Source organism: Aspergillus sclerotioniger (genome assembly GCF_003184525.1).
Source record: "Aspergillus sclerotioniger CBS 115572 chromosome Unknown BO94scaffold_22, whole genome shotgun sequence".
In the NCBI taxonomy this organism is placed as follows: Eukaryota; Fungi; Ascomycota; class Eurotiomycetes; order Eurotiales; family Aspergillaceae; genus Aspergillus; species Aspergillus sclerotioniger.
In genome coordinates, this window is record NW_020291012.1 from 349,774 (window position 1) to 373,780 (window position 24,007).

The 24,007-nt window shown below is 51.7% G+C and overlaps 11 protein-coding genes across 11 annotated transcripts; 5 read left to right on the forward strand and 6 right to left on the reverse strand.

Moving 5' to 3' along the window:
* The first annotated feature begins 7 nt into the window (after positions 1-7).
* On the forward strand, positions 8-2,039 carry BO94DRAFT_158855 (crossover junction endodeoxyribonuclease). The gene is made up of 3 exons (XM_025605852.1): positions 8-118; positions 247-1,880; positions 1,936-2,039. Exons 1-3 carry the CDS (start codon positions 105-107, stop codon positions 1,950-1,952), a joined length of 1,665 nt encoding a protein of 554 aa, XP_025465227.1. The 5' UTR covers positions 8-104; the 3' UTR covers positions 1,953-2,039.
* Positions 2,040-3,174: 1,135 nt separating this feature from the next.
* BO94DRAFT_158869 (diacylglycerol/polyprenol kinase family protein) lies at positions 3,175-4,888 on the reverse strand. Its single transcript, XM_025605853.1, has one exon. It carries the CDS (start codon positions 4,659-4,661, stop codon positions 3,501-3,503), a length of 1,161 nt encoding a protein of 386 aa, XP_025465228.1. The 5' UTR covers positions 4,662-4,888; the 3' UTR covers positions 3,175-3,500.
* Positions 4,889-5,183: 295 nt separating this feature from the next.
* On the forward strand, positions 5,184-7,408 carry spb4 (ATP-dependent RNA helicase SPB4). The gene is made up of 3 exons (XM_025612224.1): positions 5,184-5,576; positions 5,636-6,148; positions 6,204-7,408. The coding sequence occupies exons 1-3, from the start codon at positions 5,287-5,289 to the stop codon at positions 7,312-7,314; spliced, it is 1,914 nt and encodes a 637-aa protein (XP_025465229.1). The 5' UTR covers positions 5,184-5,286; the 3' UTR covers positions 7,315-7,408.
* Positions 7,409-7,826: 418 nt separating this feature from the next.
* Positions 7,827-8,525, reverse strand: BO94DRAFT_548362 (uncharacterized protein; the record flags this gene model as incomplete). The annotated part of the gene is made up of 1 exon (XM_025613393.1): positions 7,827-8,525. One exon carries the CDS (start codon positions 8,523-8,525, stop codon positions 7,827-7,829), a length of 699 nt encoding a protein of 232 aa, XP_025465230.1.
* A 249-nt stretch (positions 8,526-8,774) lies between these two features.
* On the reverse strand, positions 8,775-12,207 carry BO94DRAFT_471049 (uncharacterized protein; the record flags this gene model as incomplete). Its single annotated transcript, XM_025608364.1, has 3 exons — positions 8,775-9,303; positions 9,367-10,255; positions 10,311-12,207. 3 exons carry the CDS (start codon positions 12,205-12,207, stop codon positions 8,775-8,777), a joined length of 3,315 nt encoding a protein of 1,104 aa, XP_025465231.1.
* Positions 12,208-13,151: 944 nt separating this feature from the next.
* On the reverse strand, positions 13,152-14,374 carry BO94DRAFT_521286 (mitochondrial 37S ribosomal protein uS15m). Its single transcript, XM_025610141.1, has 2 exons — positions 14,261-14,374; positions 13,152-14,187 (listed from the first exon to the last, which is right to left on the reverse strand). Exons 1-2 carry the CDS (start codon positions 14,304-14,306, stop codon positions 13,334-13,336), a joined length of 900 nt encoding a protein of 299 aa, XP_025465232.1. The 5' UTR covers positions 14,307-14,374; the 3' UTR covers positions 13,152-13,333.
* Positions 14,375-14,654: 280 nt separating this feature from the next.
* rps0 (40S ribosomal protein uS2) lies at positions 14,655-15,628 on the forward strand (the record flags this gene model as incomplete). Its single annotated transcript, XM_025610142.1, has 2 exons — positions 14,655-14,828; positions 14,903-15,628. The coding sequence occupies 2 exons, from the start codon at positions 14,655-14,657 to the stop codon at positions 15,626-15,628; spliced, it is 900 nt and encodes a 299-aa protein (XP_025465233.1).
* Positions 15,629-16,206: 578 nt separating this feature from the next.
* BO94DRAFT_158995 (putative Rho-like small GTPase) lies at positions 16,207-17,426 on the reverse strand. The gene is made up of 4 exons (XM_025605854.1): positions 17,204-17,426; positions 16,827-17,073; positions 16,645-16,764; positions 16,207-16,554 (listed from the first exon to the last, which is right to left on the reverse strand). Exons 1-4 carry the CDS (start codon positions 17,290-17,292, stop codon positions 16,393-16,395), a joined length of 618 nt encoding a protein of 205 aa, XP_025465234.1. The 5' UTR covers positions 17,293-17,426; the 3' UTR covers positions 16,207-16,392.
* Positions 17,427-17,760: 334 nt separating this feature from the next.
* On the forward strand, positions 17,761-19,777 carry BO94DRAFT_537245 (pseudouridine synthase DEG1). Its single transcript, XM_025612225.1, has one exon. The coding sequence runs from the start codon at positions 17,927-17,929 to the stop codon at positions 19,727-19,729; it is 1,803 nt and encodes a 600-aa protein (XP_025465235.1). The 5' UTR covers positions 17,761-17,926; the 3' UTR covers positions 19,730-19,777.
* Positions 19,778-19,822: 45 nt separating this feature from the next.
* Positions 19,823-20,560, reverse strand: BO94DRAFT_471081 (PIG-H family GPI synthesis protein; the record flags this gene model as incomplete). Its single annotated transcript, XM_025608366.1, has 3 exons — positions 19,823-19,900; positions 19,959-20,161; positions 20,227-20,560. 3 exons carry the CDS (start codon positions 20,558-20,560, stop codon positions 19,823-19,825), a joined length of 615 nt encoding a protein of 204 aa, XP_025465236.1.
* A 1,521-nt stretch (positions 20,561-22,081) lies between these two features.
* BO94DRAFT_159054 (ribose phosphate diphosphokinase subunit PRS5) lies at positions 22,082-23,775 on the forward strand. The gene is made up of 3 exons (XM_025605855.1): positions 22,082-23,124; positions 23,176-23,499; positions 23,552-23,775. The coding sequence occupies exons 1-3, from the start codon at positions 22,210-22,212 to the stop codon at positions 23,606-23,608; spliced, it is 1,296 nt and encodes a 431-aa protein (XP_025465237.1). The 5' UTR covers positions 22,082-22,209; the 3' UTR covers positions 23,609-23,775.
* The last annotated feature ends 232 nt before the right edge of the window (positions 23,776-24,007 follow it).

Here is a 24,007-nt window from a genome sequence, read left to right on the forward strand (position 1 = left end):
ACTCGCTCGGTACTCTTCGCCCCCAGAAGCCTTGGTTTACGTTACAATTTTGCTTCTGTTGGTATCTTGGACTCCAATTGCTAGGAGCTAGGAAGGCTGTCCGAATGGGGATTCCGGGGTAAGTCAAACACACCTGTACGGTGTCGCTTTGTGAAACACGTCACAAGAGGGAAGGAAATATATTCTATCCTCTGCAGTGTGCACATGTCGGCAATTTCAAGTAAGCCCACAGCTAATAAAACAAAGACTTATCCATGCGATTGGCGCGGGAGAACGACTTTCTCTATCTAGATTGGCCGTAACCCATTTGGAACGCACAGCAAAACCTATTCGTATTGCCGTGGACATTTCAATATGGCTGTTTCAAGTGCAAGCCGGCCGGGGTGGGAGGAACCCAGAACTGCGCACATTATTCTACAGATTACTGAAAATCTTGGCACTCCCAATTCATCCTCTCTTTGTGTATGATGGCAAGAATAAGCCGCCTTTCAAGAGAGGCAAAGCTGTGTCAGGACGCAGTTATGGAAGTGCTCCAATCATTCGACTTTCCAAGATCCTAGTCGATTTATTCAAATTTCCTCGCCACGAGGCACCAGGAGAAGCAGAAGCAGAGTGTGCAAGGCTGCAAAGGGCAGGAGTTGTTGATGCGGTCATGAGCAATGACGTCGACGCTCTAATGTTTGGATCAACCTTTACAGTCATGGGGTTTTCAAAAGAAAGCGGTACTGGTTCAGCGGCGGCGACGCATGTTACCTGCTACCGCATGGACGGCGCTGGAGAGCCATCGAGTGTGATGCTAGATCGCGCAGGCATGATTCTGTTTGCCATGCTGAGTGGTGGTGATTACTTGCCGTCGGGAGTCCCCAAGTGCGGTAGCAAGCTCGCTGGCGAGATTGCAAAAGCTGGTTTCGGCGCCGACCTTCTTGAAATACTTGACTCAGGCTGCGATGACCTCGATGTAAAATTGAGTGAATGGAGAGAAAGACTCCAGTATGAGCTTGAAGAAAACGAAAGTGGTTATTTTCAGACCAAACATAAAGCCGTCCGGATTCCGGACACGTTTCCAGATAGGATGATCCTGTCGTATTATGCAAAACCTGTGGTATCAACGACAAGCGATATAGTGGCCCTTGAGCAACGCTTGGTGAATGCCTGGGACAAAGACATCGATGTTGTGGAACTGAGGAGGTTTGCTGCGAACACCTTTGAATGGAACTACCGCTCTGGGGCAAGGAAAGTGACTAAGTTACTTTCAGAACCGCTTGTCTCTTACCGACTACGCCTTGGAAGACAAGTATCGGCCTTTCCTGAAAATGGTCCCAAATTATCCAACAGCAACGTTCCAATGCTGCAGAAAATCTACAAAAGCCGATCGAGCTACAGTACCGACGGGTTAACGGAGTTCCAGCTTGACATTGTTCCTGTCGACGTTGTTGGTTTGAATATACTTGCTGATGAGCCAAACCCTCCACTCCCTTCTCAAGGATCGACGGTGTCGGGTGATGAAGAAGAAGAGCTAGAGAATGAGGTAGTGTCAGTGCCTCAGTCTCCAGCCAAGAAACGTGTCACAAAGCGTTATGATCCTTACGCCTCCGAAAAGGTGTGGGTTTTTGAAGCCTTGGCCACAATAGGTATTCCAGAAGTTGTGGAAAATTGGAGAAGAGAGCAAGCTGAGAAGGCGGCTCCGAAGAAGCCAACAGCTCGGAAAACAGGCCCTAGGAAAAAGGGGCCTATAGATCCGGGAATGAAGCGAGGCAGCATTTTGAAGTATGGCACTCTCACAAAGGAGCACACTGGAATCTCTAGTTTTAAGAGCGCAGCGCTTTTGGAGGCAGCTGTCTCCACTGAATCGCCCTTGAAGCCCAGCCAGTCGAGTTCCCGTCAGTCTCCAAACTCTCCCAACCATTCGAAGGCACCAACGTCTAACTTACATAGCCAGCAGCAATCGTTGACTGACGAGAACGAAGATTATCTGAGCTTTGATGATCTAGTTGACCGGTTTTCCACGTTGTGTCACTTATCATCCAAGGCAGATGCTAAAGGGCAGCTCAGGCTCGACCAAGCTCGTGTCACAAGCGGACGCAGGTCGGCCTTCTCAGATGACCCTGATTTGGAGATATTTCAGATGCCAACTGCAGAGACATTTCCGGACTGCCCGCCATCTCCCCCGGGCCCGGAAAATGTTCGACCAAGCTCTGGAAGCTATACGCAAGAGCGGAATGTGACAGATGAAAAGAAGGCTTCACTTCCTTCGTTATCTTCTGATCGTGCAAGCGGCCAAGATGGGACAAGGCCTCGGCGACAGAGGCAACGAAAAGCCACTTCTGAGGTTGAAGGGTTGGGACAGGCAATCTCTTCGATAGTGCTGAACGAAACGACACCCGAAAAACCATCCAAAGAAACCACAGATCTGACAGATTCTGGGACGATGCTTCAAAAAACACCGTGCCAGAAGAAAACAAGTCAAATCAAGTCGGGCCCTGCTAGGCCTGATATACACATGACTCGTCATTCCCCGAATATGGAAGGGGATGGTTCTGCTTTGAATCCCAAGGGAGAAAATGATGCTGCATGTTTCAAGAAACCTGGAAGTCGCGTAAATTCAAAGGGTCGAACCGTTAGATCGAGCGACACAAAACAATCGAGACCAAAGATCAATATGCGATCTAAGGTATCTGACAATCCTGCAACATCAGCCTCGCACGTTGAATCTGTCATTGTACAAGACGGATATTGGGCGACAGCGGCCACAGCAGAAACCAGGAGTCACTCGGACGAGTCGATAGAATCTAAAAACGCGGTAAATGCGTCCAAGAGTCGCAGCAAGAAAAAGCGATTTCCCGTGTGAGCATCTTGGCCTTGACTTGAACAAGAAAGGCAGTTTTGATTGATCCCTGTCTAAGTACCCGCTGCTGCTTTACCCTGTCTTTCCCACCTTTGACTTCTTGGCCATGCATTACAGGCGTTAAAGAGTATTAGAATTTTGTCTCTGATCTAAACTTAAACATGTTTTGCGCTGGCGTACACATCATGATACGCATCCAAAATAATCATGTCATATAATACCATGGGGTAGTTGCAGATGTCCCTTACATTCATATAGGAGAAACAATGTGAACGGCCTATGCGTGTAGATTTGCAAGCGCCAAAGCCACGCCAATCCAGGATATCTATCTAGTCATTAAACAGAGCCCTTCCGCGGCTGAATATGATTGTTTTCAGTGCCTTCTTCAATGGAACTTGTGCAAACCAGGGTCGAAAGTAAAACCAGGGCGAGAAGAGTGGTGATGCTGTCATTGGGTAGTTGGGGTGTATGTATAAGGAGGAATAAACAAGTTTGACAGGGTAAAGAAATGGATCTCAGGAGAATGATAGACAAAGCACTGCAGCTTGCTCTCTCGCTGTCTCTCTTACAGCAAATAGCCAAGATGCAGTGCGGGTAATAAACAAAAAGAAACGTATACAAGTAACCACGTCGAAGGGTATGAACCGCTGCTACTTTAACCAAAAACTTTCAGGAAACCCCACAGACCGATACCGCTTAAGATGGGAATAGTGAGGTTATCATCCATGCCGAAAATGTCTACAAACTCGCTTCCAGCGGCCACCAAGCCTGAGACAACGCTCATGACCCCGAGGGCCAATGGGCCCGAGATGACAGAGCTGGAGGAGTCCGCAGTCCAGCCAATGAGGTTCCTGACTGAGTCTGGAAGAAGATTGAGACGGCCAGTGAACATGAACGATCCCTCGGGATCATTGGGGAAGGTTCCGATGTAAGGTACGAAGTATCCCCAGAATGCGGCGGCGGTCAAAACGCCAACAAACCAGGCTCCCAGCGTCCCGGCGAAACTCTTACCCTTCCGCAGCTGGAATGTGTAACGGCCGTAGAGACGTCCAAACGTAGAAGCGGCAGTATCGCACCAACTGAGTAGCAGCACACTCATAACCCCAACGTCCTTGGGGAGGAAGCGCAACACTGTATATGTGCCCACCAGATACCAGATGACACCGTTGTAACCAGAGACCTCCGTTTCACGCATGAGAGCTCCAACACAGCGGATATACATCTCGTTGACCCTCTGGAATTCGGGCCGATGACGAATAACATCTATGGCGGCAATTGGTACGAGAGCTCCAAAGAGCCATGGCGTAATTTGGAGGGGTTGGATACCGCGAGTGTACAGGTTGAGGGTTAGGAAGCCGATCGATACATGAAGGAGCTTGCGCGGGATTTCATGACGGTGGATAAAGGTGCGATAACGGCTGTGGAGGGGTATGAGACCGAGAGGAGAGGGGGATCGAGAGATGTCGGGCCAGCCGCTGCCGGGTTTCGCGAGTGGTGATAGATATCCGTTGGATGCTGCATGGCCGTTCGTCGGTGCCTTGGGCTTTCCAGCCGGCAGCTTCGGGTTAGATTTTCTGTTACGGCGCCTTGCAGATTCAGGAGCACTTGGGCTGCGAGAACGCGCCCGTGAGCGCTTCGAGTCCGAATTCGAACTGTCATGTGCTTCCTCCGTCACCTCTCCTAGTCGCTGCCGTCGCGCCGCGGAGCGCGTTGTAGGGCCGGAGTAATCTCCTAAGCTGGACCTCCTCTCGGATGGAGTGGGAGAAGGAGAGGTGACTCGAGGAGTCTCGGGTATGGAATCTGGATCAGAAGGCATATTGACTGCTGGTATGGAGAAAGGTGGAAGAGCCGGGGCTTGGATCAGCCCGGATGGCGGCCGCGGGGTGATAAGGGCGGGGTTGGAGGTACAGGCGCCGAGTATGGACAGGCTGAACGCGTTGAACGACGGAATCTTGGGCAAGGATTGCTATGGAAGGTATTCCTGACAATATAAGGTAGATTATGGGTGCAAGGCTCTATAATGATCGTAGTACCAGGCAGAAACACCGCCACGCATGACGCGCCACGTTTAGCACAGGATCGACATAGCCACCAAGAATCGCAGGTTGTAAAGTTGGGCCGGTTAATGCGTGATCGCACACCTATATTAAGCTCCGACGGCGAAGGATCGTGCGATTCGAATGTTGATGCTTGTTGACGATGGGCTGAACTTTCAGCTGACTTGATTTCCTTCCGCCGAATCCGCGGACCATCACGTGCGCTACTGCAGAATGCGCTCACCGCCTACGGTATCTAATCGCCGCGTTTCGATAAGGAAAAATCGACGGGAAAAAAAGATATCGACTCCACGGCGGGACTGCGCAGGTTTCATTGTCCCAGTTGGCTTTGATTTGGACCCAGGCTGTGACGCTGGAGAACTGCAGAATCCCCATTCACCGACAATGGCCCCCAAACCGCCGCCTGGCACGTCTGCCAGAGCCTGGGATGCAATAACCCCCGCTCTGTCGGATTGGGTGCTGGATGCCGTTTCCTCCATGGGTTTCACACGGATGACCCCCGTCCAGGCGTCTGCCATTCCTCTGTTTATGGCGCACAAGGATGTCGTTGTTGAGGCTGTCACTGGAAGTGGAAAGACTCTATCTTTTCTGATCCCGGTTGTTGAGAAGCTTTTGCGCCTGGAAGAGCCGCTTAAGAAACACCATGTCGGCGCCATCATCATTTCTCCGACCAGGTAGGTCATATCTTGCCGCGGAATAGCTTGCAGTCCCAGTGCTGACAGGAGCCATCAAGAGAGCTCGCATCACAGATCTACAATGTATTGACATCCTTGCTCGCCTTCCATCCTCCATCTGCCTCCGCTATCACCCCCTCCGACGAAGACGACAATGTGCCTCGTCAGAAATATCCTTCCTCCACCCTTAAAGTTGTCCCGCAGCTCCTTCTCGGCGGTTCGACATCCCCAGCAGAGGATTTGAGTACCTTCCTGAAGCGATCCCCGAATTTGCTAGTGTCAACGCCGGGACGGCTGCTGGAGTTGCTCTCGTCGCCCCATGTTCACTGCCCTCAGTCGTCTTTCGAAATGCTAGTCATGGACGAAGCAGACAGGCTTCTGGATCTTGGATTCAAGGATACACTGCAGAACATCTTGCGCCGCCTACCCAAGCAACGGCGGACAGGATTGTTCAGTGCCAGCGTCAGCGAAGCCGTGGATCAGATTGTCCGGGTCGGTCTGCGCAATCCCGTCAAAGTCATGGTTAAAGTAAAGGGCACCGCGGGTGTCCAGGATAAGCGTACCCCCGCCAGGTCTGTATCTCGGTGCTGCATCACTGAAACCTCACGTTGCTGACTGTCGGAATAGCTTGCAAATGACATATCTCGCAGTTCCTCCAACACATAAATTCCCCGCCATTAAGCACATCCTCTACTCGGTTGAGCCAACTCCTCAAAAAACTATCTTCTTCGTGTCGACATGCTCGGGCGTGGACTACCTCTCTGCGATCCTTCCTTTGATTCTAGGCGACGATTTCCAGTTGATACCCCTGCATGGTAAACACCAAGCAAATGTTCGTGAAAGGAACTTCAACCGCTTCGTGAACTCGCATACTCCCGCCATTCTCCTGACCACCGACGTTGCTTCTCGTGGTCTAGATATCCCTTCGGTCGACCTCGTAATACAGATTGATCCCCCTTCCGACCCGAAGAGTTTCATCCACAGGTGCGGCCGTGCAGGACGAGCTGGTCGAAAGGGACTGAGTGTCGTCCTACTCCACCAAGGACGAGAAGAAGACTACGTTTCCTTCCTAGAAGTTCGCAAGACCCCAGTCGGACCGTACCCCCACGCCCTCACCATATCAGATGCAGACGCCGCTGCGGCCACGAAAACGGCTCGCAAAGCCGTACTTGCGGACCGTGCATTACATGATCGTGGTCAGAAGGCTTTTGTCAGCTGGTTCAGAAGCTACAGCAAGCACCAAGCAAGTAGTATATTCCGCGCTGCAGACCTGGACTGGGAAGGCCTAGGCAATGCGTGGGGTCTACTGAAACTCCCAAAGATGCCGGAGTTGAGAAATTTCCAAGGCGATAAGACCCTTGGTGTGAATGTCGACTGGGAAAACTACACATACAAGGACAAACAGCGGGAGAAACGCCGGCAGGAACAGCTGCAGGAGAGTGCCGAGAATGGCATTGCAGATGATCAATTCACGGGGAAGAAACGGACTGTTGAGAGCGTCGCTTGGAGCAGGAACCTTGATAACCGGAACAAGAAGCAGAAGCGCAGAGAGCTCAAGACTGTCCGTCAACAAAAGGACAAATGGGAGAAGATGACAGAAGAAGAGCGTCAAAAGGTTATAGAGACAGAGAAAATGATCGAGCAGATCCGGGCAAAGAACGAAGAAGAGCGACAGCTTAAACGTGCAGCCAAAGACAAGGGAGCGGATGACGAGGACGAATTCGAGGGTTTCGATTGATCTAGCATACCGGCTTGGATCTTTAAATCTGTCTCATATTACCTTGATACCATTCATGTGTCTATAGACTCTTGCAATCTATATCCATTCAACAGTATCGATTATTCTATCATTTTGATTACTACATAGAACAACTACTCGACTCGCCATTCGTCAAGCTCACATAGACCCAGCACCATCTCCAACAATTCCTCCCATTTCGCGGATCCAACCACCACCCACGCCCACCCCAGCTTCCACAGGACCTTGATGCCCAATCGCACCAGCCATGCCATTCAACAGCCAAAAGTCGCCGATGCAGGCACCAAAATTCTAGTTCACCTTCTCCAAGAGACACCTCCATCAATCCCTCCCCATCCACCCTCCCTCCATATACTCTATCCCAACAGGTACCTGAAAATCCAACCCCTGATTACCCAGTATATCCTAACCACGATACCCCATCTACGTGGGAGGGCGAGCCAACACCCTATATAACTCTGATGACATAAAAAGCTCCGGCGGAATGATCATCATGTACCCACCCATAAGCCATCACCACTGCTACCACCCTTTTCATCTCGCGCTTTCATCCCTGTGACAGTCCCAGCAACACCAACATGAGCATGCGAAGCAAGACGAATATTCTGATGAAAGTAGACCTCTGCATTCACCAACATCCATGTTGTCAGGACATCAGAGGGCCGCTGTTGGTCTTCGCTCGTCGCCGATAGAGAATCGCGACAGGATAGCCCGCTTATGACGACGCCTTGATCATCGGGATGCGGTATTGTATTCGTTGGGAGAAGGGATGTACGGCGCATGGAGGCAGGGTTGGATGAGTCGTAGGAGGGTGTGAGTGCAAAGTAATATGTTGGATTGGAGTAGTAAAAAATGGGATCTTGGTTCGTTGTGGTTATTTGCGGGGGGTGGTTGGATGTGGATGTGGATGGTAGAGGGGGAGATGCGCGAATAGCAAGATGTATTGGGTGAGGGGATTTTGTGCCTTCCATTCCGTTTTCGTACCGGTGGTGCGTTGTTGCTAGATGAAAGAGGACCTCACTGTTGATCAAGGCAAGATAGCATGGTAGCTTTAAGCAAGCAGAGGGACCAGATGCTACTGGTTGCTTGCCGTTTGTCGGTGGCTTGGTAGCTTTCTTTTCCCTAGTTAAGAGTCTGTGGAGGCGTTGTCTTGACAGGATGATCGGGTTAGAATGTAAATGCAATCTCATTGATCAGTTGCTAAAATGCTATTCAGACCGACAACGCATTTTTCTATGCCCGAGACATCTTGCTCTATAAAAACACCAGACAGAGACAGCGGTATCGTAAACTCCTCCAGACGCTCAAGTATCACCTCCACGTAACGAACTCTATGAGTTAGGGAAATCAAGATATAGTACACGAAAGACGGACGCAGGACTTGGAAGACTGAGACTCGCCATACTGTGATGGCTCCAGCTTGTGTCAACAAACGCAGTCTATGCCTGTGCAACCTCGGACATGCCTAATTCCAATTCGCGCTTGAATGCCTCTAGGCCAGGTGTCCAGATGTTGGCATAAGCAAAGTCGATCATCGCGGGGTCCCAGGCCTCATTCACAAGAGTAACCGCTTCGGGACTGAAATCTTGCTCTTCATAAGTTACGGGCTGAGGCCACACCAGGTCGCCAAGGTCTCCAGATGGGCAATTCTCATAAAGCCACTGAGCCTCGCGAGCAAATTCATCGTCACCAAAATCCTCAGTAGGTTGCTGCTCAAGCTCAGGTGCGGGCTCGGCGGCAGATGCAGGTGTCGGTGTGGCCACGGGCGCAGATGCGGATACAGTGTCGGGTGTAGCGGTCATAGGACTCGAGTACCGGCTTGCAGTACGAAGGCCACTGGGAGTCTTGGGCTTGTACTTCTCCGCCTGTGAGCGAGCCCTGGCGAGAGCTTCTTCGTCAATCTTCGCTGGAGTTGAGGGAGCCGTAGCCACTTGACGCGGGGCCGGGCGGAGGTCTGGTGATTGCAAACTGGAAAGAAAAATGGGTTAATTATGTCTTGCTCTTGTCAACATAAGAGCAAACGTATCATACCTTTCGGAAATATCAACACGAGCGACGTTCGGTGAGCTAGGTAGAGGACTAGGGGCAGGGGCATTTGCTGAAGAGAATCCGCTCGATTCCGAGTCGTCTGAGAAAGCATCATAATCTAGTTGGAATGTACCCTGGAGGTTCGGAACAAAGCCAGCACGGCTTGGAGATTCATCAGAGACATGAGAGACAGGAGGAGGGGACTCTGGAGCAGCGGTGTCGGAATCATTGCCCATTCCAATGAAGTGTCTCCCATGATACGGGTCGGTTGCACGTGCACGCAGTCGTAGTTTGGATGGCGTATTTTCTGGGCTCGCATCGAAACGAACCTTCTTCGATGATGGTCGCTCGGAGCGTAAGGCGCTGCGAACAGCAGCCTTGGCTGAATGATCAGGCTTCTTTTGTTCGGTTCGTGACTGCGGAAGTTCTTGCTCCTCTTCGCTTTCCGAGCTATAGCAGAAATAATCCAAGTCCAATCCATAGCTACATCCGGGAGGATTAGGAATCACGTCAGGCGACAGAGACCGCTTACGCTTCTTTTGCGCAGATTCTTCTGTTTCGCTGACTTGAACAAGTTCGCGTGCCTGATCTGCATTCGCCTGACCGTCTGACGCGGTTGACTTTCGACTCTTCGATTCTTCCGCTAATGGCTTATCAGCAGGACGATATAGTGGAGCAGAAGACGGGGTGGTTGATTTCTTTTTAGAGAGATCCCCAAGGTAAAGAGACCTGTCGAAAGGCTGCGGAAAGAGAGACCAAGACTTGCGAGCGCGCTTCTGGGGCGGTTCCTCGCTTGAACCGCGGTTAGACTGTGTTTGGTTCTGGGAAGCACTCGAGTCGGGTTCAGGGGCTTGCGTTCGACTGGCACGCTCGGAAGAGGGTTGAAGAGGGACTAATTCTAATTAGTGGAAGGGGTAGTATTGGCAGAGGTAGGGAGGACAGCATACCTGGCTCTTGGTTCCGTTCGGGGCTCCTGCCAAAGGTGGGTATAATTCTGGAAAACCTGCGGGGTACAGAGTTAAGCAGACCACGGATGTTCCAACCCCTGGTGCGCTCCGGAGTGACCGGTTGTTGGGGTGTGGAAGACTGATCCGATAAGCTCTGTCCTTCCCCTTGACTCTGACTAAAATCATAAGCCTTATCAACAGAAAATTCGAAGTTTGTTTGCGGTAGCCCCGGGAATGAACTAAGAGGGGCAGAAGACTCTGCTGCCTGACGGCGCCGGTCAGCTTCTTGCTGGGCGAGTAATTGAGATACACGAATAGCAGTTGAGTGAATGCGGCCATCCTTCTCGACGGCGCGCCTTCGTCGTCTTTCGGAGTACGGGGTGATGTTCGCAGTCAAGGCGCGGGGGCGAGAGGCAGGTCGATACGGCGTGCTTCCAGGAGGTCCAAGGTTTCGACGCTTGTTGGCGGCAGGTGTTTGCGGGTTATTGCGCTCTTCGTCACTGGTATCCGAGCGGGCGCGCTTCCGGGTCTCTGGTTTGGGTGTCAGCTTGTTTCTGTTTGGTGTTGATGGCCGGTTTCCCGGACTTCCCAGGGAAACCACGTTAGGAACACCTGAGCCGGGGCCGGGACTGCTCTGCGATTCTTGATCTTCTTGCAACGGGGACAACACTTGAACTTCGCGCCGCCGCTTTCGCAGGTAGTAGTCCCGAACCCCATCCTGACGGGTCGGGGAGCCACTGTTGGAAGTAGGCTCTCCCGCCAACTCAACCGACGCCGACGGCCCTCCCACGAGTTGTCCCGTGATAGGATGAAGGTACCCCGTGGAAGGGACCTGCTGAGCCCACTCCCGAACCCACTGTTGTTGAGAAGCCGGGAGGTTTGGGGGAGCGATGCGGGTTGGCTCAACAGGCTCTCCAATCGGCGCGGTAGTCGACTCCATCAGAGTGCCAGTCGCTTCATCAGGCGGGCGAGGCGCAAGATCGTCCAAGGACAATCCGGCGAAGGCCGTAACCAGCGCGCCTACCAGCCCGTCCTCCACGACTGCCACTCCTCCGGAGCCCGCAGCGGAAGCCAATGAGGCAGTAGTAGACTGCTCGGAGGATGTTGAGAGGGTGGCTCCCATTGGCTCCGCCACGGTTGGTTCCGCAGGTGGCTCGCGCTCCTCCGCAGCAGGAGTCGGTGCTGAGACTTTGCTGACGTGCTTATCTGTGGTTTTCGAAGTCTCGCTGGGGATGGCACCCGACTCCTGCGCGGTACGCGGTGCCAGGACTGCCTCGGTCTTGTCCACTGACGCCAAGGATGGCGTTCTCGACCTCTCGGTCAGAGGCGAGCAGACGCTCAGGGTGTCGATAAATTCTTGTAGACACGAGGCAGCCCTGATTCCCTGGGAGTCCAGGGCGTCGTGATGGTTGCGATCCTTGGGGTCCTTGGGGGGGAATGGGTCCTTGTAATAAAACGATTCGCATGGGTATGACTCACTACTGCCATTCTCTGCTTCAAAAGATGCAGACTTTGACTTGTTCTCGGATGCAATAATTTCGGGTTCCTTCTCGGGGGTGGTCTTCTGGGCCGCAGATATGTTTCTGGTTATATCGTCATCCTTAATTGTAGGGTGGGCATCATCGTCAGATGTGGTGTTTCCAGCCTGTCGTGTTGACTGGCGCGTCGCGCGTTTTGTCGTAGATGTTTTCCGCGTTTGAGACTTAGTTGTAGGCTTCTTCGTGGTAGCAGCTGTCTTTTTAGCTGTACGTTGAGGCTTCGCGCGGGCTGCAGGTTGCGCTGGTGTTGCAGTATCTTGATTGGTGTTGCTTCTCGTAGACCTGGTCCGGCGGGGGGCGCGGTCATCATCAAGTGATATGAAGCCACCAGGTGATGCTTGTTGCGAACGAGTGCGCATTTTGACTATGTGATTTGAAAAGGTAGATAGATGTTTTAACGTGAGCTGTTGTGACACAGTAACAGCAAAGATTCCGCTTCTGAGATGACTCAAGCTACCCAGGGAAAAATCCTGGGGTGGAAAGCGTAGGATAAAAGAAGCGGTAAAGTACTAGAGTAGGAAAGTGTTGCGGAGAATGGGTAGGAGGATTGAGGATGGGAAAGACCACAGAGTCCTAGCTTCCAAGATGCTAGAGCCTTAAGACAACTGAGGGCCCTGGACAAGGAGGTCCGGGAGAAGAGAGATCGGCACGCTATGAGATACAACGCGGTTGAGAATTCCCAAAGGATGCGGAGCGACTGGATGTAAGACAGAATGGTTGATCTGAGTTGTAACGTAAGTCGGTTATTACTGAAAGAGTGACTTGTAGATGGTTGATAATGCAACGAAGACAGACAGCAATAGTGAGTATCAGTAGCGAGAGTGCGATCGATATGCAAGGATACAGAGGGATGAGAGGTAGAAGAAAATGAAAGGAAACGGGCGGAGGAAAATGAAGGCCAAATAAACACTGACTTACTGTGAGCGAGATGTTTTGGCGTTGCTGGGGAAGTGTGTTATGACGCGTCTGGACAGCGCCCGAAGGCAGTCGGCGACATTCACTTACCTCGCTGAGCAAGGTTGAGGGTATAGAAAGGTGAGGTTTGGGGGAACTTTTGCGCGGCAAATTTGCGACTCGGGGGGGTGACGTCTCGGCAGAACGCCCGGCGGTGAGTGTGTCACCCAATGAACGCTCTTGCCGCCCTTCGCAATGCCGCCCTTCGCAACGCCCCCGGCACTGGGGTCAGCTTCACGATCCGCAATCGCCAGCGGAACCTGGATGAGGGAGTGGGGGCACAGACTGGTCGCGGAATTGCAGAATACCTGAGGGGTCACTTTGGTTTCGATATAATCGTGGCTACCAAATCCATACTTGTGTACAGCAAATATGCCCAAGATACAGGTGTCACGGGATGAAATGGGATGCGAAAAGGCCGCTGCTCTTTGTTACAAGACAGTTTCGAATGATATAAGGTTACACGCCCACATTAAGCTTGAACGGAGATACAGAGTAAGAGAGGTAGAATACAAGCGCCAACAGGGTAATTTACATGGAGATTTCACCGTTCCAAGCAGCGTCCGAAAGACCCAGTGTCTCCATCAGATTCTGCCACCTGGGACCACCCCTTTCCTTCCTTCGAAGGTATCGAAGCAACTTCTGTCTCTTGTGCACAAGTACACGTAGGTTGCGCTTGTTGTGCTTATCCTTCTTGGTCGTCTGCAGGTGTCTGGACAGGTTGATGATCTTTGCCGTGAGAATGGCCACCTGTACTTCCGGAGAGCCAGTATCCGGACCAACACGGGGTGTCTTCTCTGGGTGAACAGTCGCAGACTCGTGCGATACAGAAGACGGCTTCGGAGGCAACACTTTGTCGGTATTGTGCCGGCCAAGAGTCTCAATACATTTTTGGATATGCAGCCGCATGCGGTCCTGGGTGTTTCCGTTGGCAATGCTAATAATTCGGCGGATGGCTTCCTGCGCATTCCGATGTTCCTGAAGGTGCCTCTCAGCTGCTTCCTTCTCAAGCTGAGGATCAGCAGTGTCGCGATCTGCCCTCCGGACAGGCGATGTCAGGTTCTTTGAGTATTCCATTGCGTCCTTGAGACCATCTGGCGTGACAAAGTAATTGATGTCTCTATCCTGCAAGGTCGACTGCGTCTTTCTGAGTTCCTGGATAAAAGGCGTCGGCTCCGTTTCAAGGGGGCTTCCCACAGACCCTTCCCGCTCTTTGGTGAGCTCTTTCTGACGGGAGATATTGGCTGCCTTGCGCTGGCGCGACTGCGCCATTAAGAAAGGACTATGTCTCCTACGCTCCCGGGACTCTGTAGAGCCAGCTCTCACGGATGTTTTTGTCGGATTCAATGAGAGAGCGGCAAAGGGAAGCTGGACAGATGAGGGACCTAGTATAACGACAAGCCCGTCAGTTATTGGATTGAGCACAAACGGAGAGCCGCAGCAAAGGATAGAACATACCAGTGATGGCCCTCAAGGAAGGCTGTAACGAAATGCGGGGAGGCATGGTCGCAATCCCAGGATAGAGTGATTCCAATGACTAACGAATGACACTACCGAGCGTCTTCGCATCCCAGGCCGCTGGCTCTGAAGTCTCCGAAATCTCAAGGCCGAGAACCACGCTAGTCCACATTTGGAGCTTAGACAACACGTGATATCCGGGGCGGAACGGAGGCTCTTCTTGGCTAACCCTAGCCCTAAAATTCACAAAGGGCAAGCGAAATTCATCGACCATCTCAGCGCGGTGTCAAAAGTTCAGCTTCGCGTTCGTCTCCTCCTCGTCACCACCACCGCGACAAGTGCCAGACGATTGATATCCTCAACTCGATATCCTCTGCAATATCAATCGCCCACCATGGCCCCCTCTCAGCTCCCCCCGATCTTCAACCCCACCTCCCAGGACATTGAGATGCTCCTTGCCGCTCAATGCCACCTCGGATCCAAGAACCTCCAGTCTCACATGGAGCCTTACCTCTGGAAGACTCGCCCCGACGGTGTCAATATCATCAACATTGGCAAGACCTGGTATGTATATCAGGCAACATGTTGCACGCCACTCATCTAGGACGGCTATCTAATGCGCGCGCGCCAATTTACAGGGAGAAGATCCTCTTGGCTGCCCGTATCATCGCCGCCATTGACAACCCGGCCGATATCTGTGTCATCTCCGCTCGTCCCTACGGCCAGCGTGCTGTCCTGAAGTTCGCCTCCCACACCGGTGCCACCGCCATTGCTGGTCGTTTCACCCCCGGTAACTTCACCAACTACATCACCCGCTCTTTCAAGGAGCCCCGCCTGATCATCGTCACCGACCCTCGCACCGACGCCCAGGCCATCAAGGAGGCTAGCTACGTCAACATTCCCGTCATCGCCCTCTGCGACACTGACTCTCCCACCGACTTCGTTGACGTTGCCATCCCCACCAACAACAAGGGTCGCCACGCCATCGGTCTCGTCTGGTGGCTCCTTGCCCGTGAGGTCCTCCGTCTCCGCGGTACCCTCGCTTCCCGTGAGGTTGACTGGGACGTCGTTGTCGACCTTTACTTCTACCGCGACCCCGAGGCCGAGGAGAACAAGGAGATCGCCGAGGAGGCCAAGGTCGCCACCGCTGAGGAGGTTGGCCCCGCTGCCATCGAGTCTGGCTTCGCTGGTGAGAACTGGGATGTCCAGGGTGCCGGTGCTGGTGTTCCCGGCACTGCTTTCGCTGCTGCTAGCGCTGCTGCTGCTGCTACCAGCTGGGAGGCCGACGGTGCCGACTGGGCTGCCAGCTCTGCCGCTCCTGCTGGCGAGAGCTGGGCTGAGACCCAGCCCACCGAGGGCAAGTGGTAAACGCCTGAACTCGGTGACGAGGACGGCCGTTAAGAGGGGATCATGATTATTTTCTTTTCACGAAACAATGGCGATTGGTTGAGGGTGACGAGGACTCCTCGATCAATAAGAAACGCCTGGTGGCGTTTACCTGCAAAGAAAAGAATCCCTTGTCGTGTCTATCCTAGTCTCTGTTTCAGCATTTATTCCAAAAAGACAAAGAAGAAAAAAGAGGAAAAGAATCAACGGGAGCTTCACTACTTCAAAACATCATTCTCCTACTTCTTCTTTCGTGGTATGCTACAGCGAAGTCTCCTTCCGCAGTCCATTTCTACGTTTCGCTTATGGTGCATCAAGGAGGAATTGCATTGTCAATGATTGACTGGTGCTTATGAGGGAAAGATATCCAGTTGTTCTCTTGCCTCGGTGAGCTTCTGGGGGAAAGCCCTGTGCTGTCAATTTCACAAGGTGGACTTAATCGTTACCTTGGTTTCTCCCTGTATGTTTATCATAGCCGTAAATGAAAAGTGATGCTAGCTACCATTGTTCTCCATGTATAATTGTGGTCTCTAGTAGTCGACCGTAGATCCAGATTTCTTGACCACCTGGGGTAGCGGTAGTGCTTTGGACGATTGTACCACGACCATCGCATCGAAATTCGGCAGTTATAATTCCCAAGTTTAATTGTCGAACGAGCCCATGAGCAATGACTATGGGACGCCAAGGGCTTAGGAAGATCACCCTTTATCAAGCCAAGCATAATATCAAATGGGGCATCCAATGCATCACAGAATAACACAGGCTCCAGCAGTTTGGCCTCCAGCATTAGTGGTCGTCATTCCTGCGAGCCGGGCAATATCTTCGAACGTCTCCGCTAGAAGTTCTCCAGTGACAGCAGAGCACTCCGCATATCGGTCACAACGGAGCTCTTGCGCAATCCGATACGACTAGAAACGTTAATTCTAGGGCGACATATAGCGCGGATAGACCTGAATGATCTATGCTGAATTATGATAGGGAGAGGATCGTATACTCACCTCTTGGGGATAGATTATTTCCTCGCATTCCACTCTCAGGTCTCTCTTCAACCCAACCATCATGATGGGAATGCGCTCTCCTTGCCCGTATTGAAAGTATCTGGTTATGTCATTTCGCCACTAGAAAGCACGGTCAATTTCCAACCTCTACCGCAATAGAGGGGGGCGCGTTGTTAACTTACAGCCCGAAGATTAGCTAGGGTTTCTCTATTCGAAATATCAAACGCTAGAAGGACAACATCCGGCTGCAAGGTAGACCAATGTTGATTGGGACTCGCTGTGTCGTACGCTTCGATGGTGAATGACTTCTTTGAGAAGCGAATATCATAGAGAAACGGCTGGTCACTGTCCCGTAGAAGGCCTTCTTGAATATTTGCAGGACGGAATCTGTGTCCTTGGGGTGGTCTGCGAAGGTTGGATTTCAAGCTTCTGGGCGGTTGTTAGCAATTGGCACTATAGGATGCGGGCCAGGGCCAGCACTAGATGAGTTGACAGGTGGGGAACGGTCGAGACTCTTTCGGCGAAGATCTGGGTATATACTAGAAAGGAATGTACTCACGAAAGAAAAGTCGATTTCCCGCATCCTGGGTCTCCTAGAAGCAGGATGGTCACGGTTTGTTCATCCTGCGGGCGGTCGCTTTCCGCCATTGGACGTGGTTATCTGCTACTATATCGACTGTATAGTATCATACACAGGGTGAATATGCGCCTTATAGAAGTCACATCTATTATAACTATGTGCCTAAACAAGAGCTGCGCTACTTGTGTTAGGTGGCTCACAGAGCAAGGCAAAGTTTATGATAACATGTCGGATATATAGCCGGAATCTCTCCAATCGCATCCATGGGCTCTCCAATCGAGACACCAAATTTCCTTCTAGATCGATGAGCCTTCCCATTAAAAGCCAACCCTCTTCATTCTCTATATAGGCATCAATCATACACATACTGTCAAAGCTATCTGGATCTCCGGCTTACCATGTAATACATAACATACCTTCCCATCTCCGCTCTGGCCTTTAGTGTAACAATACCATACGTTTCCATTACACAATTTCCCCAATGATATGCGGAACTCTAAAAATTTGCCGCAAAAATCCCCCCTCCGCAGCAACCCAGCAGCGTGAGACACAGATAACGTGCTCACAGGGATGCGAAGATTCCAAGGAAGCTTTTGTTCTTTCTTGAGTCGCAATTCCGCACTACTGGCGCCCTCATCGAGGCGAACATTTCAGTCCGTTTCTTGCTTACACGCCCAAGTCAGTCCCCTACCTACAAAAGCCATGTCCGGCACCGCTGAGGAACAAGTTCCTCCCGGCCAAACCGACTACTCAACATGGACTACGTCAAGCCTCGTTGCTCGAATCACTGAATTAGAGCGCCAGCTGCACTCCCGGACAGCGGAGTACGCTGCAACCCCTTTGAAACAACCTGAAGACGCAGCCAAAAGTGCCTCAAGTGATGGCAAGCCGAACAAGAGCGAGCCTTCATCTCCGGCTGGGAACAAGAAGCAGCCACGGCCACCAAAACCACCTAAAGTGCGCAGGGAAATCGATCCGTCAAGATACCATACACGATTTATTGCTTTAAAGTTTGCCTATCTGGGTCAACGGTACAACGGGCTTGAACATGCGAACGGGAATGCTACGCCGCTACCCACTATCGAGGAGGAGCTGTACAAGGCTCTGCGAAAGACGCGCCTGATATTCCCAACAGATACATCGGGTGATGAGTTTGTTGAGAGCCATGCGCCGCGTGAAACGAAACCGTATCACATCAACTGGGATGGGTGCGATTATTCAAAGGCCGGGCGTACGGATAGAGGTGTCAGCGCGTTTGGACAGGTTATTGGTATCAGAGTGCGAAGCGCACGGCCGAAGTCCAGTGAGGTTGTACCGTCTGGTGAAAACGCCGATGCGACCATGCAAAATACGGAAGAGGCGAATGATTCGGTGGAAGATGATTGGGATGATATCAAGAACGAGCTACCCTACGTGAGTCTGCTGAACAAGGTGCTTCCCGAGGATATCCGAGTATTGGCATGGTGTCCGCGCCTCCCTGAGGGATTTGATGCCCGCTTCTCTTGTGGGGAACGTCATTATAAATATTTCTTCACCCAGCCGGCATTTTCTCCTACACCGGGGCCTTCGGGTTTGATCTCGCGGGATGGAAAAGGTACGCCTCCGAAATTTAGAGAGGGTTGGTTAGATATCAATGCAATGCGCGAAGCTGCCAAGTACTTCGAGGGAACACACGATTTCCGGAACTTCTGCAAATTGGATGTCACTAAACAGATCGAGTCTTTTCACCGGGACATTTTCCGCGCCGACATTGAGCTTCTCGATGCCAGAACCAATCCCTTGGGTTATGTCACTCAGCCGGAATTTCAAGCCGTGGCGGACTCTGCTACAGGACAAAGCACGGAGTCTTCAACCACACCTCTGCCAACAGCATCCCAGGTATACGTGTTCCACCTGGAGGGTTCTGCCTTCTTGTGGCATCAGGTCCGACACATGGTCAATGTCCTTTTCCTAGTAGGTCAAGGGCTCGAGCCGCCGTCCATTGTGGCGGAGCTGCTTGATGTCTCCAAGAACCCGCGAAAGCCAACTTACGAGATGGCTTCCGATGCTCCTCTTGTTCTCTGGGACTGCATCTACCCTGACAAGAAGAGCGGCAGTCGTGCGGACACCTTGGATTGGATTTATGCTGGTGACGTTCGGCAAATTAAATCCCATCTCGGTAAGGGGGGTGGTAAGTTCGGTCTCGGAGGGATCGTAGAGGAGCTCTGGTCCACCTGGAGGCAGCGCAAGATGGAAGAGATCTTGGCTGGCGCATTGCTAGATTTGGCTGTCAGCCAGGGAGACAAAACCTCTACCATCGGCGAAGGAATTGAGCCAGTCTGGGAGCGAAAGAACCGGGGCAAGAAGATTTTTGTTGGCGCCAATGAAACCAGGACAGGTGGGTTTTATGTCCCGGTCATGCAGAAGAGGAAGACAGAACTCGTGGAAGTCCAAAACGCGAGATGGCTCGCAGCAAAGCAACGGAAGATGGAGAATGGCGCAAAGCCTACCAAGATGGAAATATAGATAGAATATCACATATGCCCACCATTTGAATATACATGCATGGGATGGCGCTCAATTCCTTTGGTCGCTCTTCGGCCGTGCGTTTGAGCTGCATTATGACTTCGAATCGTATAAACAGCGACGCGAACCTCTCCAGACTTCTTCCAGTATTTGCCGATTTGGTAAGAGTTTCTAGCCGGTGTTAGTAGACAGCAAGGCAGCACCGCGGAGATGCCAAATAGGTGCTCACAGGGAAAACCACAACCACTTCGCTTTCACCTTCCACAATTACCGCGAGATAGAATCGGACCTCGAACCCCTTGAAAGCTTCATGAATCACAATATCCTGAATCTGCGTAGTAGGTATGGACCTCGTTGAGGCTTTGGAGAGATAGGTCTGAGAGGAGGTAGAAGTTTGGATACCGAGACCGCGTATAACTAGGAGTGACTCTTCTGTTCGGCGTGAATCGCAATTAGTACCAAATCATACGCTTCAGATGTATGCAGTTTAAGCGAACCTGTATACCCCTTTCTAAAAACACCATAAAAAACCACTGCGCTGGCTAGCACCACGACTGCGGAGCTGTACATATCCGCAATGCGACAAACAGACAATCCCACTGGACTCGACCAAATGGTCGTCCAACGTACCCATGTCCCATCTTGCATGAAAAACATGCGACGAAATTTTGCAATGTCAAGTAGAAGCACGCAGGCGAATGTAAGCATGCGCAATAGAATTTGTAAATAAAAGAAGACCTTCGCGGGTGTGCTCGTGCGTCTGGAGGCATTGGAGACAGTGAACGATACGGTCGTCGGAGATGGACGCTGTAATATAAGGCGACTCGGCATTTGGGGCAATATTGGTTCTGAAATATAGATCCTAGGTAGTATTATGTGCGGTGAACAGATCCATTGGTATGCGCCAGCTGATAGACGAAAAGGAGATTCGAGTCCTTCTATCCATGGTATGTCTATTTGTAGCTTTTGGACTTCCGCCGCGGTGCTCCTCAGTCTAGTCCCTTTACGGCTTAGAGGTCTCACCACCGATTGGGCTTCTGCGATACACTGTCACGTGCCTATTGTCGCATCTCCTGGTCTTAGACGGGCTGTCCTACGCATTGCCCAACGTTGTTGCCTTATCAGTGGCCATGATTGCACTCCAGGGCTCGTCTCCCAAACGCGAGCTTTGAGGGAAACTGACAGAATTCTATGGTCGGTCCTGAAAGGGAGACAAACCTGATGGCCTACAAAAGATGAGCATGAGTTTCTTACACCTGATGGATGGGTAGCATTTCAATCACGCTGTGTGGGAGTGTCTTCGATGGGGAGGCTGCGAAGGATAATGATGGCCCTAGGGTCTGATGAACAGTGATAGTTGAGCCCAGGAAGAGGACACCGAGTTCTGGTCTCGAAATTTATCGTCCTATGGATCATGACACCCCATGAAACATACTATCCGGTGCTTTGGATAAGTTGACAGGCTTACGACAGGTCCTCCGGTAACACTTGTCAGCATAGCGATCCCCACATGTACAACAAGTGAATCTGTGAGCAAATTCTTCCTATCCTTTTGTATGAAGCTTCCCTATCTACCAAGCTTCAAGCACCTCAAAAGGATAGTGTTGCTGACCGTGGCAATTGACAGATAGAGTGGGCCATTAGACGGATGTATTGCTATATGGCTGTTCTGTCCATGGTGCCTGCATCTAGTACCCAAGCCTGAGCTATGGGCATGGAAAGAGTCTTTCCTTTTCCTTGTTACTTCTGGGTTCCTTTTCCGTTCATATTTAGTTTCCATGTACCTACCGGCAAACGGAGACTACTCACCTTGGTGTAATGCGGCAGCTACCTTTCAGTTCTGTAAGGGACAAGGCGGATACTGGTTCTTTTTGTGCAGAAAGGGCGCTGCCGACTGGGTGTTCCCGGTTGATGGTTGTTGAAGTCCGTCGTGGCCCGTCCCCCATCTCTACCTACCACCGATTTACTTCAGATCCCCAGGATAGACCAGACTGGAGACGAGTCCGGGACATTTTAGCGTGGCTGCGGGGCCGATGATTTCGTCGATGACGAACAAGCCCCCCTAACCCGATTCGGCAATTCGCAGCCTGAGGCGCGCAACGGCAGAAACCCGAGGCTGCAGCAACGCCGGTTCCACTCGCGGGAGAGGCATTTTTTTTCCGGTCGTTTCTATGGCGGACTCACACGACTTCAATCTCTCCGTTTCAATGTCTTCCCCATACATTCGCTTGGACCCCGTTCTTGATTCCCCGCCATGAGGTAGTTGCCTGCTTATCCTCGCCACGAGATCACTTATTTCTCTTTTGCTCTCCCAAGCTCGTCTTTTATCGTGCTAATCTCACCATTCGTGCCGCCCCTCCAGATCCACCGTTTCACCAGATTTTCCTCCTTTGTCCCCGCTTCCGAATCGGCCATCCTCTCCTGTGGTCCTATTTCCTCCCAGCTTCCCAGAGGCGTCACAGACTGACGAACAGTCAAAAATGGTCCGGAACATCGTCGTCATCGGGGGTACCTCCCACCCGCAATTGACTCAGACCATCTGCAGCGTGTTGGGCATCCCTCCGGCAGACGTCCTCCTGTCAAAATTCTCCGTGGGCGAGACCCGAGTGGAAATCAAAGAGTCTGTCCGTGGAAAAGATGTTTACATCATCCAATCTGGTGGCGGGAAGGTGAATGATCTTCTCATGGAGCTTCTTATCACCATCTCTGCCTGCAAGACCGCCTCCGCCAAGAGAGTCACTGCGGTCCTCCCGCTTTTCCCATACTCGCGCCAGAGCGACATTCCTTACAACAAGACAGGAGCTCCTCTGACCAAGTCATCCCTTGCGGGCAAGCCGGGAATCAACTATACCTTTGAGAGTACCCCGCCTACCCCACATCCGGGGAAGCCTGAAAGTGGAAGCCTTTTGAATGACGTGGACAACCTGCAGAAGAGCCTGGCAAAGGCGCAATTGGAGGACTTCAGCAACGGTAGCCCCGTGAAGAGACAGCGTCCGGTCAATGGTCTTCCCCGCAGCGATACCATGGAGTCCCTGCAGTCCGAGGCCAACAAATTTGCCCTTAACGGCAACGGTGCCGACGAGAAGATCAATAACTTCCAACCGCGCCCTGGTTACAAGCAATGGGTTGCCCAGGCCGGTACCTTGGTGGCGGATCTGCTCACCTGCGCTGGTGCGGATCACATCATCACTATGGACCTCCATGACCCCCAGTACCAGGGATTCTTTGACATCCCAGTCGACAATTTGTACGGCCGGCCACTTCTTAAGAGTTACATCCAGAGAAACATCCCCAATTATAAGCAGGCTGTCATTGTGAGCCCCGATGCTGGTGGTGCTAAGCGCGCTACGGCGATTGCCGACTCCATGGGCATCGAGTTTGCCCTTATCCACAAGGTTGGCTTTCCCTGGATTTCTCGATCTATTGAGTCTTCTAACCGCCCTTAGGAACGCCGTCCCACCCGGATAACAGATCGCCAGAATGCGACCATGATGTTGGTGGGAGATGTGAAGGACCGGACGGCGATCTTGATCGACGACCTTGCGGACACATCGAACACCATCACCAGAGCTGCGAAGCTCCTCAAGAAGGAAGGAGCCGCTCAGGTCTACGCCCTGGTCACCCACGGGATTTTGAGCGGAGATGCTATTGATCGCATCAATGCTAGCGCCCTCGACAAGGTTGTTGTCACCAATAGCGTCGACCAGGCAGACCACCTACGCAGATGCCCTAAATTGGAAGTTTTGGAAGTTGGTCACGTCTTCGCCGAGGTAGGTCACTCCGAAATTCCCTGGTCACGGGATCATAGCTAATGTTCTGTAGGCCATCCGTCGTGTCCACCACGGCGAAAGTATCAGTGTTCTTTTCCAGTACGACTAACTTAGTAGTCGTTTTATATTACATGCGATTTTCCCGTGACAGGGATGAATGAAACCTTTCGAAAAAGGAGTGACGAACTGAGGTCATATATTGATGAATTTCTTTACATTGTCTTTGACATTTGCTATACTACTTTGGTTTCCCTAAGCATACCGCCGCATATCTTTATTGTTCTCCAAACATATCAAACGAACCCTGAAAGGAGCAGACAGAGGCGCGCCTAAATAGGCCCCAGGCGCAGTTACTGCTCTGAATCCGTTCTTCTATGGTTTTTGTTGTGTTTCATTTCTTAATCCTGTATGAGATCTAGGGGCTCGTCGTTCAGACACCTCACATGCCAACCTTGATTTGGCCTTTTTTTTGGACCGTCGCTGTCTTGACGTTTTCTGTAGACAGATT